The sequence below is a fragment of the Narcine bancroftii genome, chromosome 5 (genome assembly GCF_036971445.1).
Source record: "Narcine bancroftii isolate sNarBan1 chromosome 5, sNarBan1.hap1, whole genome shotgun sequence".
Classification (NCBI taxonomy): Eukaryota; Metazoa; Chordata; class Chondrichthyes; order Torpediniformes; family Narcinidae; genus Narcine; species Narcine bancroftii.
Genome location: NC_091473.1, coordinates 123,815,864 through 123,836,981, shown reverse-complemented (window position 1 = coordinate 123,836,981; position 21,118 = coordinate 123,815,864). Strand labels below are relative to the sequence as shown.

Below are 21,118 nucleotides of genomic sequence, written 5' to 3'. Positions count from 1 at the left end.
TACAAATTAGACATCAATTAGATACTGCTCTCTGTCTTAATATAGGAAGAGTGTGTTTGCATGAAAGAGAATTGAGAAATGTATTTTGGCAGAACTGGTGAAACTAAATCTATAATGAAGTATTGGACAGTTTTTCTTTATTGCCGTAAAAACCGAGATTTGCTTGGATAGAGTGGATATGTAAAGTCCATTTCTCTTAACATCATCAACCAAGTGCAGTGATTTATATAAGTTACCAATGTTGAAGCATACCACCAATGACAGGAAAACTGACGACTGATGTTCAAAAGCACTCCATTAAGGCAGTCGTCCTTTTAGGTTATGGAAAATGGAGTCTGCAAACAAAAGTAGCTTTGCCTTAATGCTTTAAATATCTATACGATTAATGCTGAACTATTTCAATCTTTCTGTTAGTCGAAATCAAGTCCAAAATGAATTGTGAATCATGCTGTTGAATGAATGCTGAAATATTTATTTCATTGAAAATTATACATTTTTTCCTTTTGAACTTTCAGAATTTTAAAATAATTGTCATCTGACTGGAAATTACGGTAACCCTGTTCCAAGAAACAGGATGCATTGCGTTTGTATATTGTCACTAATTTGTCTGTTGTTAACATTATTTCTATTCCATATTGTTCAATCAGAACACAAAAACAATGTGCTGAGCACGCTGACTACATTGTCCTATTCCTTTATTTTACTCCTTAAGTATTGAAAATTTATGAAGGGCTGGGAAGTGAAGCAGAGAGCAAAACAAAACATATTGGGATGACTGTAATACATCAAAATACCAAAACTTGATATATGTTCCAAGTACAATTGCTGCAATAATTTTCTAATGCCTGTAATGTTTACTCCTGGTTTATTGGGGGGGGGGGTGGGTGTGGGGAAAGAAGGACCAAATCAATTAAAGATCTGTTAAAATAACTACTTAAAGCAAGGAGGGGTAACAATATAAGTTTGAAAGATCTGTGTATGCGTTAGTCTGATTTTGTGCTGTAGATAAATTCCACTTGAAATAGTTTCCCTTTGATTTTTTTAACTGTTAAGGTTTACATGGCACTTCCCAGCCCAGAATTAATGGAATTATCTGCTATTTTATTTATTTCATCACAATTTTTCTTCACGGCAAGTGTGCTGTAATGGAAATGTTAAGTATACTCATGCACACAATGGGGAATTTTTAGGTGTGTGACACATGGTACCATTATTACAGGATAGGATGTGTGTGTGTGTATGTGCGCGCGCAAATAGGTGTGAAGTTGTGAAACCACCATGCTATTGTCTTGTCTTGTTTTTTCAGTGCTGAGAGAATTGATGAAGCCTGGCCTGTTTTTACTCTCTGTGTTTTTCCTTGTCTTTTTATTCCCTCCTCATCCTCATTGCACTCAACCATCAAACCCTTCATCTCTCAGATCAGCGAGAAGGTTGGTCTCTTTCACTTCTTATCCATCTACGCCATGCCAAATGGATTGTCCTGTAGTGAAACAGTGGAGAGCTGGGGATTCTGGCACCTTGCCAGTCATGGCCTAGCCCTACCTGTTGGAATCTAATAACTTCCTGCTTAAATGTCTCTTTAAAATCTTATGGAAGTGTCAGCGTGCTGCATGTTAATGTTGGTTTCTGTTCTCAATCACTGGCTTTGCTCTGCGCCATGAAGAGAATCTTAACTGCTCTCTGGTTCTTTCTCAGTTGGTAGCTGCATGAGCATTATTTTGAGGCACTAATTCTAGAATTCCAGTTTCAAAGTCAACTTCTTTAAAAAAAATTTGTCAGGTTTTGTCTGATCATCATGTCTCATGGTAATATTTCAGACATAACAGATTACTCATTTGAAATTTTGATCTGCTTGAAAATATATAGTTTATCCTTCTGTAATGCTCAAAAATTCTGTTGTTTTTAGCACAAACAAATCTTTTTTTCTGGAGAAGTATGCTGCCACATTCAGATGACTATAACTGTGGGGAGAAAAACAATTAAACTGCATTTGCAATATTTCCTTTAAGTATATTAACCACACTGTCCAGATTGGAGATTTTACTTATACAACATCTACTGTTAGTTAGTAGACAAAATATGATTTAAAGTCCTTCTCTAAACATACCATTCAGCATATTTTTTCCAAGAGTTTTTTTTTAAATGTGGGGTTTTTTTTACAAATGTACAAGTTTCTGAATCTGACTTCATTTGCACAATAATGTTTTATCTTTTATAAAACAGTCAACACTAGCTGTGACTCCAATATTTACTGGTCCAATAATACAGAATAGTTTGGCTGTTCACTGAGCCTCAAAATATCAAATCTATAAAAGACTATAGATCTATAAAAGATTAAAGATCTTGGCTCATTTGAGTAGCATTTTCTGTATGAAATTGACTAAAGAGATTTACCTGTGAGGACCCCTTGAAAGGCATCTTTGGGAGAATTGGACTGTCAACATTACAGGTCAGGATCCATTTTCTTGAAAAAGAGTCCCAGCCCAAAAGTCAATTTCTCTCCTGGATACTGCCTGTCCTATTAAGTCCCTCCAGCTTCTCAATGTCTGCACAAGATTCCATCATATGCAGTTCTTGCATTACTCTATATAATACAAGGTGAATCTTTCAGAAAGTCTGCAGCTGGGCATTGTCTAGTGTATTGTATTTTTGCAGATTCTTCTTCACATATTTGACTGAACTGCTTTTTGAATTAGCTTGGCGATCCATTCAGTTACATCAGCTCTAGCCTGTTCACTAAATTTGAAAAGTAGGAACAGGGAGAACCTAATCCAGGAAAAAACGGACAAAACATTTATCTTCCTAGTTTCAGCCAGTTTTTCAAGCTATTGCCTCTAATGACAATAATGTCCAGTGATGCTGATGGGCCCTTATTCTTGCTTCTGAATAATTCTGATTCTAATACCTCTCATTATGACCGGGGCATTTCTCCATATCTTTTTTCCTCTTCCAGCATGACTATCGGGGGAGGCAACAAAAAAGGTTTTGTAGGATGTGTATCTTCCCTAGTTCACCTGCAAGCTTTCAGGAAAAATCAAAGGAAATCTTTCAGATTAGCATGAGCTTAAAACAATTAATAAACAAGTACCATTGTAAAATATATTAAAACCTGCAGTATCTGGCACCTATGGGGATTACAGATGCCAGGTATGCGAATTTTCTGGATGCCTGAGACCCACTCTTACAATGTCTAACTAATACACCTGCATTAAGAATAAAAGCCAGTGCAAAATGTAAAGTAATGAAAAAACCAGTATTGTAGTCCTGAATTATGTAAAGTTCACTTTCATCAGGTGATTCCAGTCACTTACAAAGTTTAAATTTACATTCGAGCCTGAGTTGTTGGCCTGTTGGTGTCATCGTCACACTAACTTCACTGCCGTTACTAATGCAAGCATACACTGTACAATATAGTTAATATGGTCCAAGCAAGGTTACTGCCGTGGAAAACCACATTGTTCAAAGCATTATTTCAATACACTTTAATGTATAGTACAACTCTGGTTATCCAAAATGCTTGGGATCGTGCTTATTTCAGATAAACAGTTTTTTTTTCCGGAGAACTGGTCTTTTTTTTTAAATAGCCCCATAGCAACAGCAAATCACTTGTGACAGTGTATAAACAACAACAAACAACAAGGGAAGGCTTTTTAAGCATTAAAATTGTTTAATTCTCACCAAAAAAATGCTGGCCACCACCAATCACCAACATCTCCCCACCAAGGCCCCACTGCTGCCCAGAGCTCGAAGTTCCCGCTCTTGTTGCTGGGAGCACGAGGTCTGTGCTCCTGCCGGGAGGCCGACGTCCCCGCTGCTGCCGGGAGCCCAACATCCCACCTGCCACCAACAGCCCAAGGTCCCCAGTCAGTTCGGCTCTTAAAATTTTTGGATAAATGAGGATTTCTGATTTGTTTTGGATATCACCATTTATCCAAATTTTTTTTTTAATTTTTGGATAATTGAGGGTTTCGGAGAATCCAATTTCAGAAAATCAGAGTTGTGATGTAATGCGTTCTAATCCTATAAAGGGGAAAAATATAAAACTGATCTTTATTAGCAATAAGTGAACATCGTTTATTTAAGAAAATATTTGTCTAATGTAGATTTGTGTCAAATCACTCATTTGAGACTTTCACAAACGTTAGATCGGTACCACCGCAGAATAGTGCAGGGAGCCCAATCACAGCGGGGTCAGCAATAACTTTCAACATAGTCACTTAGCTCTCTCTATTCCACAGCTCAGCGCGTATATTTCAAATATTATAAACTAGAGTCTTGCAAAGGATTATAAGGTTGTTTAAGTATCAACAATAATACTTTAACGTTGCAAATTTAAAACTGCGGGTCAGAAATTTCAAACCATGTTATATCAAAATCCGCACTTTTCAAACCATGTTATACAGGGTATGCCTGCATACCTAATACTGTACGAATAAAGATGAAAATTCTTAATAGGCAAGGATAGGGAGACACTTTGGGAGAGACACCACATCGGTCGGCTCTTCATCGTGGCCATTTTATTCAAACACAATTTTATTCAAACAGCTGCTATGGGCAGGGCACCTGGGACTCCATTGGCTGAATGTTTCCTCCCATCTTCACCAACAGTTTGTGTGTTGCTTCAGAGAACATTTATATTTATAATTTTAAACTTTAATTTATTTCATTATCTGAAAGTATTTTCCCCTTTTTAAGGGGAATTTCTTACCATAGGGATTGTTAATCTTTACAGGCAGCCATTTTTCTTTTTTTTTCTCTTTTTCAACTTTTTTATTAATTGGTGAACAATACATGAGGTGAATAGGAGTACATAATCAAAAATAGAAGAAAAAATATTACTATATGACAACATATGATATAACATATTGCATTACACCACAATTAATTAATATATTCTCATCTCAAACTGAAATTAAAAAAAATTATTATATAAAACCCCACCTAATTTAAGGAAAAAAAGAGAAAAAGACTGGGCAGCCTTTCCTTAGAACTTATGAATAAATATCATCATCTGGTCTTTACCAACAAAGAGAATGAAAATAACATTAAGTATAGTGTGGAAGGGAAAATAATTATATTAACTAAGTCATGTGGAAATTATTTATAAATGGTCACCAAATCTCTTCAAATTTAACAAAAATATCAAATGTACAACTTCTACCTTTCTCTAAACTTAAACATGATGTAATTTGAGAGAATCATTGAATCTAGTAGGTGGATTAGAATCTTTCCATTTAAATAAGATAACTCTTCTAGCCAATAATGTAGAAGAGACTACAACCCGATATGTGGAAGTGGGAACTCATCCCACTTCTGGAACTATACATCCAAAAAGAGCAGTCAATGGGTTAGGCTGCAAACTGATATCCAGTATAGTTGACAAAGTCTTAAAAATATATATCCAATACCTCTCCAATATAGGGCATGACCAAAACATATGAGTTAGAGAAGCCACTTCTGATTTACATCTATCACAAATAGGACTAACTTTAGAAAAAATAGAGGCCAATTTTTCTTTTGACATATGAGCCCGATGTACCACTTTAAACTGAATTAAAGAATGACAAGCACATATTGAAGAGGTATTAACAAATCCTAAGATCTTCTCCCATGATTCCTCTGGAAGATGTAACTGAAGTTCCTCTTCCCAGGCCCTTTTAATTTTGCCATTAGAATTTGATTGCAAACTTAAGTAACTTATTATAAATGTTACCTATTAAACCCTTATGAGAAGAGTTCAAATGAAAAAAAGTATCACTAAATCCGGTTGGTACGATGTTGGAAAGTTACGCAGTAAAGTATTCATAAAATTTCTAATTTGGAAGTACACCTGTATCTAAAAAAATGTGACTTTGGTATATTATATTAATTTTTTAGTTAAATGGCATTGATCAGTCACCAGTTATTCTTGCTCATTGGAGGTCATTACTGTGTTATATAAAACTGAGAAAATACAAATTGTAACATCAGTTTTAGAGCATCATAGAAATACCACGGCTAAAATTCAAACTTAATTATTTTCTACATTTTTATTGAACTTCCATTTATTTAGGAATTTGATGTTTGGGTAGTTTTTCCTTTATAGCATTTTCTTTTTTTCTCATTGGGGAATGTAAAAATTAAGGAGAAACACTTGTCCTCATAACTGGGTCATGTCAGTGTCTTTCACCTCTGAAGTCATCATGAACAATAGCTTTTGGATCTCATTCCTTGCAAATAAGATCTTTTTTTTGGTAAAGAGTATTTACTTCATTTTTTCAATCATCTGTTAATTGACAGTATTATTTAATTGGTTGAGGACTGTAGGAACAGTCGTGGCTTAAAGCAAGCCATTGAAACAATACCAGCTACCAGCTTGAAAGTGACAGAGAAATTAATACATGTTCAGTATTAATGATATGTTAATGTCAGAGCATATTGAATTATTATTTTCCCTCTTTTTTCCCTCTGAGTTTGCATTTAACATGTACTGTACATGCTTGCATGAAAAGAGTTTGGGGTTTAACCCATATCATTGTGGCTTGCATTTCATTTTGTAAAACATCTAACAAGTTAAAGCATCACAGCTGCAGTCTCCATTCAGGAATGTTCTTAAGGGACCGATGTCTGGTTATTATTACTACCAGTACTTGTATTTGAAATCTTCAAATTATATGTCACAGGGTTCACTAAAACCAGAAAACAGAAATGTGAAGGATTTGGAAATAAAGTACCTCAGCAACTTAGCAATGATAAAGTTGTCAATTATAGTTCAAATATAATCTGATTTGTTATGAGTTTTAGGGGAAGTACTTAAAATTTACAAGCAAATTTTAGCAATTTAACTCCATAGTAATCTCCATAGTATTAACTCAGTGCTGACATCAGTATCAGTTGAACTCTGATTTCAAATGGGACTGGAATGGGTGCAATAATAATTCTAATACCTGTACTGAATCTGAATTGGAATTGATAGTATGTGCAATAATTTGAACAAAATGTTAGCAGATTAAACATGTGGGTACAATTCTAAAAATCTTGCTCTAACTAGATTAAACTTCCATATCAGGTCCAAAGTAACAACATATTTGGCCATGAGACATTTTGAATGGTGATGAGTTAATCTTTGTAAATTTACTTTTTTTTAAATTATGCACTACATTTCTCCATTTTCCCCTACTGAATTCATACTGGCATTTATAAGCAACTATTCTCCCATATTTTGGGAACTGATTTTCTGTAACTGGATGCAAGCTTATTTATTAAGACTAGAACCTTTGTAACCTGGTCTTATTTTAGCCGCAGGCTAGATGAGCAGTTACTGTCAAATTAGAGGCTAAAGTTCTATCTAAAAACTGGGAGATAAGAATAGTTAGTATTTTGTTTTTTGTTTGTTCATTTTTATCTGGTGGGGATAAATCCTTTTTTTCCATCACATTTGTAGTGATCAGAGATGAGATTGGTTGTTTCAAGCATTCTAACTCTAAAATTGGGTATTATAAATTCTGTGTTGCTTTTTTTTTGCAGTTAAATTATGTTTCTTTTGATTGCTTAGCTCTGGTGGTGGAAATTCAGATAATTTTCTTAGATCATCCTCAAATATTGTGATTGGGAAAGTGACTACAAAGCTGGTCCACAAATAGAATGTTACAGAAGAATAATTTGTCAATGTTATCAGTGTAGATATGATTATGCCGAGTTCTGTCAAAAGACTAGCAAAAATTCAGCATTATCATGGAAAATATATCAATTCTACATGGTGGGTCTGGTAAGATTTAATTTGGTCTGCAATATTTTGGGAGTTTAAATTTAGGAAAAGGTGTAGCATAAAATAAGAAAGGGTAATTGCAATTACTTGTGCAGTTGGAGATGCAGAATCATTTTGGGTGGAAATATAATTTTGACCACCATCTCAATTCTGATACTTAAATTGTAGTCTTAATCGCAATGCAGTTCCATCATAAATGTCTGATGTGCACCCGTGAAATCCTCTGAAATCCTGTAGTGCATGGTGTTTGTTTTTTGTGTGTAGAATTTTGTGGAAACCATTTTACTTTAAGATTTAACTGCATTCGCTCTTTGGTCCCTCCTACTCTGATTTGTAACTTCTTGCATTAAACTGCATGGGAACTGCTAAGCCTCTAATGCACGATGATTGAATGTAAGCACACTGCATTTTTAGCTTATGGCAAACTTATGTAATTTGGTCACTGCACCTTTACAGTGCAGTAGAAATGAACTCCCCATTATCAATAGTTTATCCAAACGTTATTATTCAAAAGCAATTTTTCATTTTCGTAAAACATGACTGCAGTGATCAGCATTTAATAGTCTGGAGATGTTCAGTTTGATAAATCGCCATCATGTGAAACCATTTCCATTTCCATGAATAATGGCGGGGTTATTCTCCATAACTACCTGCGCATTAAATAGGAGCAGGAGCAAAACATCCAGTTTGGAGAAGAACAGACAAACTTCATAACACTGCAGCTAATCTAAGCCAGACACTACTCTCAGTTAAAACAGCATTGATGATACCTACTCATGATTCAGGTCATGGAACTGTACTCGAACAAAACAATGTTGATGTGTACCATCGATAGTGAATAATATTTTAATGGTAATGAAGTTTTCTTGTTGCATACTTACTATTATATTGGGTGTGAAGAATCGTGGGTTACCTGAAATGTTGATATTTGTAGAAAATAAGTTATTGAAAGAATTCCAAATTGCAAAATTGGTAGCTGCAATCACACCACATTTTTTAAAGGAGTATTTTATATCATGTTTGATTTTTCTCTTTTTGTAGCTTACAGCAAATGATGATCTGGACTGGGTGATTAATTCCCAACTTAGGAATAGACACAATTATTTCTCCCATACTGAGGCACAAGGAAGACCACTAAAACACTCCTAGACAAAACTTAATCACATGAAGCCATCTGAGCTGAGCATCTTCAGTGATGAATATTTCTGTAACTCAAACCAAATATGTCTAGCAATTAAATACGGTAGTTCTGGTACTTGCAGCCTAATTGCTGATCAAGTTCAGCACTCAGTCTCTATTCCACTGCTGATGAATGACTATATGCCAAATAAAATGGAGGATTTTTTTTTCTCCAAGAATATCTGTAATGACATTTAACAGGTTCAAAATTATGCAAGGGCATTCATTGTACATATTTATAACACAAACTGCAAAATCCATAAAGTGAAACCATTCAAAACTAATCATAAATTACAGTTGAACAAAGATGAGTTACCCTTCTGAGCTATCATTTTCCTGTTAATAAGTTAAAATATAAGCACAACACATCTGGCCTACATTGCTGGTTCTACAATAGTTATCGTGACTAACTTCACTTGTGAGGTTTTTCAAAACATTTTGTTATGCATTAATGCACTTTCTACAGGTGACTAACTTTTTATCCAGAATTCCAAAAACCAACAACCTCCAAAAGCCAGCACTTTTTTTGGTAAATGACATCTGCTCATCAAACATGGAATTTGGCATGAAGCCATGTGCTTCAGTTTCTTTTGGATTTATGCATGTTAATGTCAAGAGCAGGAGGGAATTTAAAGTGATTTTCAAATTTCTATTCAATTTCAATTTATATATTTTAAAGACTTAATTGGGAAATCTGTATTTGTTCAAAATAATTTATCAACTATTTAATTTGATTTTAATAACTATGGTTATGCCTTTCCAAATGCTTTACAAATTTAATTTTGTTTCAGAAGTTGAAAATAAAATATGGTGTTGCGCAGTCTACCATTCTTGTACAATTGGTAAAACACAGGATTCTGTTGACACTGTGGTAAAGTGAAAAAAACACACAAAAGGTGGAGAAACTCAGCAGGTCAAACAGTGCCTTTATATAGCAAAATTGAAGATACATCACCAACATTTCGGGCCGGAGCCCTTCATCAAGGTGTGGGAGAATCGTTGATGAAGAACTCCAGCCCGAAACATTGATGATGTCGCTTCACTTTTGCTATATAAAGACACTGTATGACCTGCTGAGTTTCTCCAGCATTTGTTTTCTTGTACAATTGTTCAGCCCACTCACTATAAGCATATACTGTATTTTGTTGGAAACTTCAGTCACAACATTTTAAATTATACCTTTGTTTTAAGAAAGTGAATGATGCATCTTTTAGTTTCAAGCTTTCCATATTTTAAATTCTCAAAAGAGTATAACACATGTAAGATTGTAAACAGTCATTCTTGATTGTGATGTTCGGGGAACCTCACCAATATTTTGAATGTTAGAACAAAACAAAAGGAGTGCAAATATGGAAATCTGTGTTTTATCCTGCAAGAACCAAGGTGTTCTCTATTCTGGATTTGGAGAAATGATTCTTTATTGCATTGTAATTGCATGCTTTTTGCAATTAGTAATGTTTTGCCTATTTAGAAAACATTGTAGGTGAAGATAATTGAGGAATTAATTCACTGCTGTGCTTATGATATGGTAGGGCCCATTGTTCCTGTCGATCGCTTCATAGGAGTTATTAAAAGTTAGTTTTGCTACAGAAAGCATATTGCATTCCTATAGAAAAACTAAATTTGTGCGATTTCACTGGTATTTCCTGATTGCTTGTGCACTCCCTCTCTTTGTACGGCATTGACCTGGAAAATTGAGAATTGGAATTAGCTCATGAAACGATTTGCTAATTATGCCTGGTAGCAAAAACAGAACCCTGCGTTAAATTTCCAAATATCTGCTGCATACAAAATTACCAAGACTCTCTTGAAATTTAATACTGCTTTTTAATTCAAATATATATTGAAATGAAAACAATTCTACATTCAGATCTATTTAATTTACAAATACAACTTGTGATTAAAATGTGAGGTACCTGTATATTTCTTTCACTCAATTACATATGCAAGTGGAGTACAAGTCTTCTGTTGTTCATTCATGTTTAATTTACAGAAGTCATCAAACACTGATGCTTGGTGCTTGCATTATTCAGGTATTGGCTAGATACTGCAATTCAGATTCCCAATGAAGCAATTAGTCTTTACCAAAAAACCGTGCGGTAATGGGTGGATGAGGATTGTAATATTTCAAACTTGCTGTTCTGTGTTACTACCAGAAATATCTTCCTTTTCAGTGCGCCGTGTCCCTCCGCGGTTCTCTATCCCACCCACTAGCCATGAAGTGATGCCAGGGGGCAGCATCAACCTCACTTGTGTAGCAGTGGGGTCACCCATGCCCTATGTGAAATGGGTGACTGGAGCAGTAGAATTGACACCCGAAGAGGATATGCCTGTTGGGCGGAATGTTCTGGAACTGGTTAATATTAAGGAATCTCGGAGCTACACGTGTGTTGCCATGTCTTCACTGGGTGTCATTGAGGCTACAGCACAAATAACTGTTAAAGGTAAATTAAAAATTATGATGATTAAATTCATATTGTCTGCCTTTGTTATCGAAGTGTCCTATCATTTTAACTTTTCCTTTCTGGTTTTCACCTTTCCCTACCAAAAAGCAGAGTGTGTAACTGCTGTTCGTTTATTCCCTCCTGATAAAATAACTTCCTTGTTGGTGTGACAAAATTATAAGAATAAGAGTGCATGGATTTCTTTCTAAGTTGGTTTCATTGACTTGGATATTAGTTTGTGGTGGAGCCAATAGAGCTATTGCCTCACAGCTCAAGCACCCTGGGTTCAATCTTGACCTCTTGTGGTTTTTGGATTGAGTTAACATGTTCCTTCTGTAACCACATAGGTTTTCTCGGTGCTCCACTTTCCTTCCACATTCCAAAGACTTGGTTAATTGGCTTTTGTAAATTTCCACTAGTGGGTAGGGTGTGGCAGAATCTGGGAAGAATTGATGGGAAAGAGGGGAGAATAAAATTGGATGCAAGTGCTGGAATCTGAAGCCAAACATAATGTGTTGAGGAGCAGGTCAAGCATGACCTTCTTCAAGACCGGGGAAAATGGGATTGGTATAAATGAGTGCTTGATGAGAGCATGGATTTAGTGAACTGAAAGCCCTACTTTGTCCCTAATGAAATGTAACATCTTTGTGGTGATTTTGCAGCAAATTTTGACAACTGTTTACAGTTTAGTTTATATTTGAGTCTACAATTTTTGTATCTAATCCTTTGTATTGTGAAAGTGACTTGGGTTTAAAATTTAATGGTCATACATTGAGTAATTGAAATCACGCTTTGTTGCATGGTTTACTAATCAAAATATTTATTTTGCATCTTTAAATGACAAATAAATATAACTGTTTGTGCATTCTAGCTTTACCAAAGCCACCAACAATGTCAAGCGTTACAGAGACAACAGCTACCAGTGTTACATTAACTTGGGAATCAGGAAATATGGAAATGATACCATTCTATGTGATTCAGTATAAACCAAAATCCTCTGATGGATCCTTCCAAGAGATAGATGGAGTTGCTACCACACGATATAGCATCGGGGGTCTCAGCCCATACTCAGAATATGAATTCCGAATTATTGCAGTAAACAATATTGGCAGAGGACCTCCTAGTGAAATTATTGAAACCCGGACAGGTGAACAGGCTCCATCAAGCCCACCTTTAAAAGTTCAGGCACGTATGCTTAGTGCCAGTACCATGTTAATCCAGTGGCAGGAGCCAGAAGAGCCCAATGGACAGATTCGGGGTTATCGGGTATACTACACAACTGACTCCAAGTTGTCTTTGAATATGTGGTATAAACATAATTTGGATGATAGTCGTTTAACAACCATCAGTAGCTTAACAACGGGCACTACATACAGCATTCGGGTACTGGCATTCACTTCAATGGGGGATGGACCGCCATCTGAAATGATTCAAGTTAAAACCCAACAAGGAGGTGAGTCACATAATTTTTCTTCCTATGTCTGTTTAACATTTCATTTCTAAACCTGGATAAATGGAGGACAAATCCTTTGAAAGGGGAAATGCACAGGTTCTTGTCACAGTATTAAAAGTCCTAGCTGCCTCCTATGAAGAGGATGATGACTCGTATACAAAATATTTTCAAAGCTGTTAGCAGTCTGCAATTCCCCCACATAAGTCACTCCTTTTGATTGGTAGATTGAGTTAGTGGACTGATTTATTCGTAAAGTCCAAGCATCCTGCAAGGGTGGTTAAGCTACTGAACCAGAATCCATTGACTTTGGACAGTTGATTTCAAGATTTGAATTCCAGTAGAAAGGTAGAGAATTTAAATTCAAGTCATTAAATCAAAAGTTTAAAAGCCATCATCAATAATCATCAAAGGGCTGGGTGGTCATTAAAACAACATTTAGTATGCCAGTGTCCTTCCTTCATTAGGAAATGTGCTGTTCTCCAGAGACACAATGATGTGAGGTAAAATAGCCGAGCAAGTCACTCAGTTAACAAATAATTGCAGTTGGGTAGTAAATAAACCATAATCAGTGAATTAAAAACCTTCATTTCTCATCGTATCAGCAAAAAGCTAACAATATTGAGTGCAACTGTAACTTTCCCTTTGTCACCCCTGCTAGGTTCAACTGATTTATATTTGACAAAATCTTTTTGCAGTCTACTATACATAGTAATTACGTGGAAAGCCATTCCATCTTTTTCAGTTGTTATAGTGCTATTGAGTAAGCAAATGAAGTGATATATTTATGATTACTGGCCTTTATTCAGTTCATACAGATGTGAATCTTGGCCTAGTATAATGAGCCTGAAGGCATTCCACCAGGATTACACTTCGTTATTGCTTTCCAGTGACAACTGGGAAAGCCAAGAATGGTTGTTATCTGAGGACATGATTAAATTTAACTGTGAAGTTTCCAAGCCGAAATAGTCTGCCAACATTTGCTGTGCATGCTCAGCACTAGTTCTAGTGTTTCTGGATTAATTCATGTTGTTACATGCTCCTTCTTAGTTAAAATTGTTTGGTATGGACTAACATGGTCCAAGAACTATTGATACTGAATTTAAAAAAATACATGAAAGATTCTTTTAAAGGTTAAGTAACATGGGCCTTGCATCAGCAAGTAAGTTTTGTGACCAATGTAGTATCCAAATATAAAAGACTAAACTTATGAAAATGTGACTGTTGTATTACTTATGGCAAAAACATGCTTGCTTTCCTATATGCACCTTCAGGTATCCAAACGGAAGTGAAGAAAATAGGTTGCTGTCACCTGCCCTTGATCTGCTCTGTTTCTTCCAGCACTGATGTAGATATCTTCTAGGAGGTCAACTCTCAGCTGAATCAACAGGCTTAGTGCAAGTGGCTGGCTGCACTCCCAGATTGGCTTTGACAGCTGGGAAGTCTGGAGGCTATGCTAACTGGCTGTCAAAACTGTCACTGAGACTGAATGTGAATGTCAGTGAAATACTCGTAAACTAATTGAATACTTTAAGAAAGCTGAGTTACTGAAGTCCTGACAGCTGTTTCTTCCCATTAATTTCAATTGGATTTTACCACTTGTGCCAGGCTCACCTGCCAATAGTTTAGCAGACACATTTCTGAACCTAAAAGCAAGAGAATTTGAGGAGTTTGCACTGCTCTATTAATTCAGTGAGGAGTACAGAATCAGAGTGCAGATGTCCAAGGGCTGTCACTTTATCATTGAAAACAGGGCTTCAGCCTGTTCTCAAGACATCCAAACAACTGCCTGGTTCAGCTTGAAATCAGGAGATGTTTGATTTTCTAAGCTAATAACAGCAGTTACCAAGCTGAATTATTTTTGAAAATAATAATTGATAAAACTCAGGACTTTTATTTTGATAGAGGACTACTTGTTTGGAGTTTGTGCTAAATGCCAAAGCAAAATAGTTTTAATAGAATTGCTGCCAGAAAAATTAATTGAGAAATTTAAACCATGTGAAGTTTAGGTATAAAAGGGAATGTATTTAAAAAGATTGTTCTCTTTACTTCCATTTTCATCCTTTTACAGTACCTGCTCAACCAGCTGAGTTCCGAGCTGAAGCAGAGTCTGATACCAGTATTGCACTCTCCTGGGTGTTGCGTCAACAAGAAAAAATACTCAAATATGAACTGGTGTATACTGAGGAGATCGATGGTAAAGAGGTATGAGATCCACATCCATAGTGACGGGAAAAATAAAGGGAAGTGCAAGGATCTCGCTGTTATTCAGTGAAAGCCGTGCCCTTTTCTATTAGTTTTCGAGGTAACTTAGCGAAGAAGGTTGAATGAAATGCCACCCCTTGTTCATATTATTTTCCACCACATTCCCTTCTGCCAGACTGATTTTTCTTAACTGAAGTGCGATTATTAATGGGGCTTTCTTCAAAATATGAGTTTGAGCAGTGAATAGTTCGCTGCTAAATGCAAACAAATTTTTCATATTCTTTGAAGCTCAATTATCCATTTCAGCATAAACTAGGATTTGAAACACTACAAATGAAAATGGAGGCAGAAACTGGATACAGCAGTTTTTAAAAAAATCTTTAAGCTCGCTGAATTTGATAAAGACTGGAAAATAAGAAACATTTCTTTCTTACCTTAAAAAGCTCTGCAGTTGTGAAGTTGTACATTGTTACTGATAACCAATGTAATGAGAATCATGGAAGTATTTTTAAAAAGGAAAACTGCAAAGGTACATAGTTAACATAGAATTACTGGTAACTCGGAAATAATGTATTGGTGTGCACTTAAACTTCAAAGCAACTTTTAACTGTTTTGCTTTTTAGTGAATAACAATGCAAAAAATAGCTGATTGCATACTGTGTTGTGTAAGTATGTGAATTAAAATTGACTTAGAAATACAAAATTCAACTTGAACTAGGTTTGGCATTTATTTCATATTTTTCCAAAAATCCGAGATTTAAATTTGGTGCTATATAATTTATGTAACTTGCTATTTAGATTGTTGTTCAAAAGCATTATGCAAATAGGTCTCATCCACTTATCAGGCTAAAGATCTAATGTAACTTAAATTCTTACTCTAAATTATACTTCACAGTTTCAGTCTAGCATTCAAAGAAAAAGACAGGTAAGAATTTTTTTTACAATTAATAATTCCAGGACTTGCTGAATTTGCTTTACAGAAGCATGTCATCTTTGACCCTAAATCTTCATACACTGTGGAAGACCTAAAGCCAGACAAAACATACTATTTCCGTTTAGCAGCACGCTCGGAATATGGTTTAGGAGCATACACACAAATAATTTCTGCAAGAACCATGCAATCCAGTAAGTATTAAAATCTCTGTTTTCCTCTGTACAAGTGGCAGATAGAAGTCAAGAGAACGTGCTCAAGCTTGGTTGATGGTACAGTTGCATTTGTTTATTTGATTTTAGTCCGTTCCTTAGAATGTACTTATTTCTACATAATAACTTTTTCACAATAATTTCAATATAATCTGATTGTAGCTAAATTATATAATTACAATGGAAAATGATCTGTTTGAAAATAGTTGCAATCAGGGGTGCAGTGCTGCCGGAGCTCACTGGAGTGCCACTCCGGCACCTCAGGGAGCAGCTCCTGCGCCTCCTTGTCGCTGTTTTTGGTGAGCTCCAGCACCTAAAAAATTAGCACTGTACCCCTGCGAAAGCTACAACATAATGTGCACTTAATGAAGTCTTAAACTCATTTGTTGAAATCAACACTAAATGAGCTGATTTGAATGTGTTTAATCTTTAGTCTTGTTATTTGAAATTGGATTTCCAAGTAATTAACTTTTGTGAGACTTTAACTCATCACAATTATTGTCAAAAAATGATTAACATTAGGAGTGTGTGTAGCAGAAGACATTAAAATGCTGTTTCTCTTTCAAGGAGTGCATTTTGGAGTTTGCTAAATATCTTTATGATCTTGAGTTATCCCAAAATGCTTAACAGCAATCAGGTAATGTTATGAATTAAAATTGCAACAGCCAGTTACTGCACAAATTCTCAAAGGAAGATTAAATCTACTTCACTTGATGATCTAAAAACACTGCTGATCAGCTCTGCTCATTTTCAATTTTGAATTCCAAGTGACATGACAAACCATCCAAAAGACAGAGTACTGGCCTTTATTTTCTTTTATGCTTTTTACACAGCCACTTTGTTCCAGGTCATTATTCCCTTTTTTCCAGACCGCATGCTGAGTGAAAAGCATGGAACCGGAATGGGGGTGCCACTCCAGTCCTGGTTTTTTTTTAACCAAGGCAACTAGTAAAATTTCCAAACCGCCTGCAGTGTAAACTGCACTGCAGACATTTCTGGACCAGCTTGACCAATGAATATGATGTTTGATGACGCGTAATACACATGACATTTCAGTGTAAGATTTGAAAATTTGAAACAGACACTCAGTTATCAGCATCCGATAACCACTATGTCTGCCAGCTAGAGTGATTCTGAGATCTGCAAGCTTCTCACCATCCGTGCAGAGAACGAAATCAACCACCACATAATGAGCACGGTGAAGGATGGACCAATATTAGATTGTGTGGCATTAAAAATTAGGGAAAAGGGGTTTAATTGTGACAAGTCCCAAGTGTTTAGCAAGCTTAAAAGTATCACTAGGTTAATGACTGTAAAGCTTGGAGTGGTAGGGGGTAATTGAATTGGCCCTATTTTAATCTTTGTAATACCACCTGGGGCACAAGCCATTCAACACACCCAGGAGCACTAAGGAGCAACACTGAAGATCCATCAACCCCAGATGTGGTTCCAGATGCTTCTCCCTCCTCAAACAGCATTCCTGATACTGGAGTCCAGAGTGGCATGGAAACTGAGGCGAGCAACGTAGCTCCTGCGCCACGATGAGCAACCAGGTAAAAACCTATTTCTTATTGTGATCAACAAATTTTATCATGTGTTATGTAAGTGCGTCTTCCCATAAAGAGCAGTCTTGCTAATGTAGCTTGTGTTTCATTGCTTTCCAGGGTGCCAGCCACCTAGGAAGAGACCGAGACCTACAAAGGCACAAGTGGTGTCCCAGGAAATGTGGGAGATGCTGCAGTCAGTGGACCATGAAGATGCCCAAGAGGGAGCATATTCGCCAGGAAGTCCAGAGGCTTCCAGAGGAGCCAATGAAGACAGAAGCACAGGAGGCGGAGATGGCCACATGTGTACCTGCGCATAGGAGATGGCAGGGTTTCAAAGATTTCAAGCAAAAAATGTAAAACCAAGCCTCAATCATGAGGGACATGATGAATCTAATTTCATCCTCTGCACATCAGCATCAACCACCAGTGCCAGTGGCACAAACACCCATTCAGCAGTATCACCCTCATCAACCCTATCGGACACCACAGCGTAGTGACCTCATGAAGCATACGAGTCTTTTCAATCACCCTCTTCCTCATCCCTCCTCCACTTACTGCAGTAATGTGACTTTTTAAAGTAGTCATCGATGAATGGTTTTATTGCACAGTTGTAAAAAGTTAAATGCAGTTGAAATTTTTATTTCAATTTAGAGTGTATCAGATATATCTACTAAATGCAGTCATATATTAGTTTAATTTCTTACAGAAAGACAAGTGTACCAGATGGAAGTGTTCCATCTATTCTTTTACAATGTATCAGTCATTCACTGGTTTAATTTCTTACAGAACGGACATAATTTTCTCACGGTTCGCTGTGAAACTGTGTGCGTGCACACTCTGATAGGCAACCCGCTCAGGCTCCTCAGGGAGATCAGGTAGATAATTGTTCCACTCAGGCAAGAAGTGTTTCTTGTTGAACTCACATATATTGTGTAGAACACAACATGTAACAACTACATCTGATATAAAAGTGGCATTAATATCAAGTTGCTTGACAAAGCAACTCCAGCGACCTTTGAGACGACCAAAAGCATTTTCCACCACGATCCTTGCCCATTTCAAATTGAAGTTGTAGTTACACTGCCGTTGATCAAACGCGGTGTGGTTAGTGAACCACTTCCTGAGTTAGTAAGCTGTGTCTCCTATTAGATGCACAGGGATCTCCACTCCATTAACAGTTTTTGATTTCTGAGGACATAACCACGTAGATGTATAAGTGGCTTATGCACCCTCTGAGAGTGACACATAAATCACTGTACCGTGGGGTACATTAACTTACTTCATGTGGGAAGAGATGCCCTCCTTGTTCCTTGGCCTTTTAATGGATGGGTGAGTTGGCTAAAACTCGAGCATCATAGGTGCACCCAGGCCAACCCACATACACATCTATGAAGCTGGAACAACAAGAAGTCTGTGTTTAAAAAGACATAAGAATCGCTTTATAAAGCTCAAACTCAGGGCATGATCCTTTCCAGTATTTGTGGTCTACAACTGCCTGTAGAATAATCAAGTGCCAGCCTTTCCTGTTGTAATAAGCTAAGAGGTCCTCATGGGAGGATTGGATGGGAATATGTCGGCCATCAATGGCACCATCACACATTGGATACTCCCATTCTGCAAATGTGTCCATTGTGTCCTAGAGTCATGCACCACTTGGCAGGTCAACAAAACATTTAAATAGGGCCCTCTTCAATGCTCCATTTACTTGGCATACCATCACACAGATAGTGGCCACACCGACACCATAAATACAACTTATTAACCTCACCAGTGACAGATGTAATCCCTGACACATATGTTTTGGTCCTGCCCTTCCCTGAAAAATATTGAAAAGATATTTTTGATATTCAGCAGTTTTGATCATTGACCTACAACCTCATCCTATTACTGCACTTTTTGAACAACCAGTTTTGGACTCAGACCACTTATCTGCATCAGCTTGTCGTGTGATTGATTGCATTTGTTACTTTAATAACCAGGAGATCCATTCTACTCAGATGGAAAGACACTAAACCACTTACTACATTTCAATGGTTTTCCCAAAATATACCATGTTTAAATTTAGAAAAAATTAAGAAGTGGTACTGTTGACCCTTCACTTAAATTTGAAGAAACATGGAGGCCATTTTATTCAACATTTTCATATGATGTAAGTCGATCCTTTCTGAATCCTTTTCAATTTTTTTTTGTGAATACAGAGGAGTGGAATTAACCACAAAATAATTGTTTAACCACTGAAACATGGTAGCCCACCTTTTGTTTTCTTTTTTGTTTTATTTCTTAGTTATGGGGATTTTTTAAAAATAAAATTTGATTTCTTTTCATATATGGTCTTTAAGATTTTGGGAGGATCGATTTACATATGTTGCTTAATGTCTGTGTTTGTATATGTTAACCGTTGTTAATGCAATCCTGATCCCTTTATATCATTCTTATGTTTATTAATCTGAAACTTAATAAAAAGATTGAAAAAGACAAAATTACAACTTATGGATTGATATTCACATGGGGTAGCACACCACCACAAAGCAACGACGAGTCTAAGCCGAGGTTCCAGAGGTTGTCACCAGTTTGTTGCCTTGCACCTTAAATGTGGCTCAATGAGTCTCAATACAAAGTTAAAAGTGTCGTGAGACATACGGAAATGATCCCTCCATTCATCTTTATCAAAACTGTTCAGAACATTAGACTAGAGCACGGGGCCGTGTGGTCTCTCTCTCCTCCACATTTTTCTATCCGACAGTAGTGCGATTGACTCACAAGAAGGAACCTTTTCTGTCAGTGGCTTCTCGTGTTTTTGCTTCAAACTGCCTCCTGCTTCTCTTCAAATTCTCCTGCAATGTATTTCTTATCCCACAAATTCATTGCTCGCATCGATTCTGCATCCATCTGCGCATCATGAAGTCATGCAGGAAATTAGTTTGCGCTCAAAGTGTGCTATACATATTCATTGCGAGCATCATCAGGATATCCAGATCTACAGTAATTTTGTTCTGTTTTGAAGGATATGTCAGACGCGCATGTTGTATGTCATGCCAACGTCGACACAATGAAGTTGCATGTCCGCCTCTTTCGATACTGCAATGCCAGTATGCCATATAAAAAGGTGGACTGATACAGAAGATTTCAGGTTTTAGCATATTGGAGGCTCTTCATAACGGAAAAATCATGCAAATTCCATGTCAAAAAACCTATTTGTGTATTTGAAAATAGCTTTTGGAGAGTATGTTATCATTTGAGCTATGGCTGGCATTGAAAGGGTTGAATGGCTTAAGAAAAGCTTACATAATATTTGCTCTTGTTGATCCTGAAAAATGGGGGACTGTTTAAAGAGGTACTTGTCAATTACAGCAAATTCTAATGTATAATATGATGCAGGGGTAACTGAAAAAAAACAAGATAA

The 21,118-nt window shown here is 36.5% G+C and overlaps 1 protein-coding gene across 11 annotated transcripts in view; it reads left to right on the top strand.

The window, feature by feature from the left end:
- Nucleotides 1–21,118, top strand: part of ptprfa (protein tyrosine phosphatase receptor type Fa) — a 411,563-nt gene that overhangs the window by 214,762 nt on the left and 175,683 nt on the right. For all 11 annotated transcript variants that reach the window (XM_069938995.1, XM_069938994.1, XM_069938991.1 and 8 more), the window contains 4 exons: nucleotides 11,101–11,370; nucleotides 12,242–12,823; nucleotides 14,892–15,025; nucleotides 16,006–16,150. In XM_069938995.1, coding sequence (XP_069795096.1) covers nucleotides 11,101–11,370; nucleotides 12,242–12,823; nucleotides 14,892–15,025; nucleotides 16,006–16,150 — 1,131 coding nt within the window. The remainder of the gene's footprint in view (nucleotides 1–11,100; nucleotides 11,371–12,241; nucleotides 12,824–14,891; nucleotides 15,026–16,005; nucleotides 16,151–21,118) is intronic.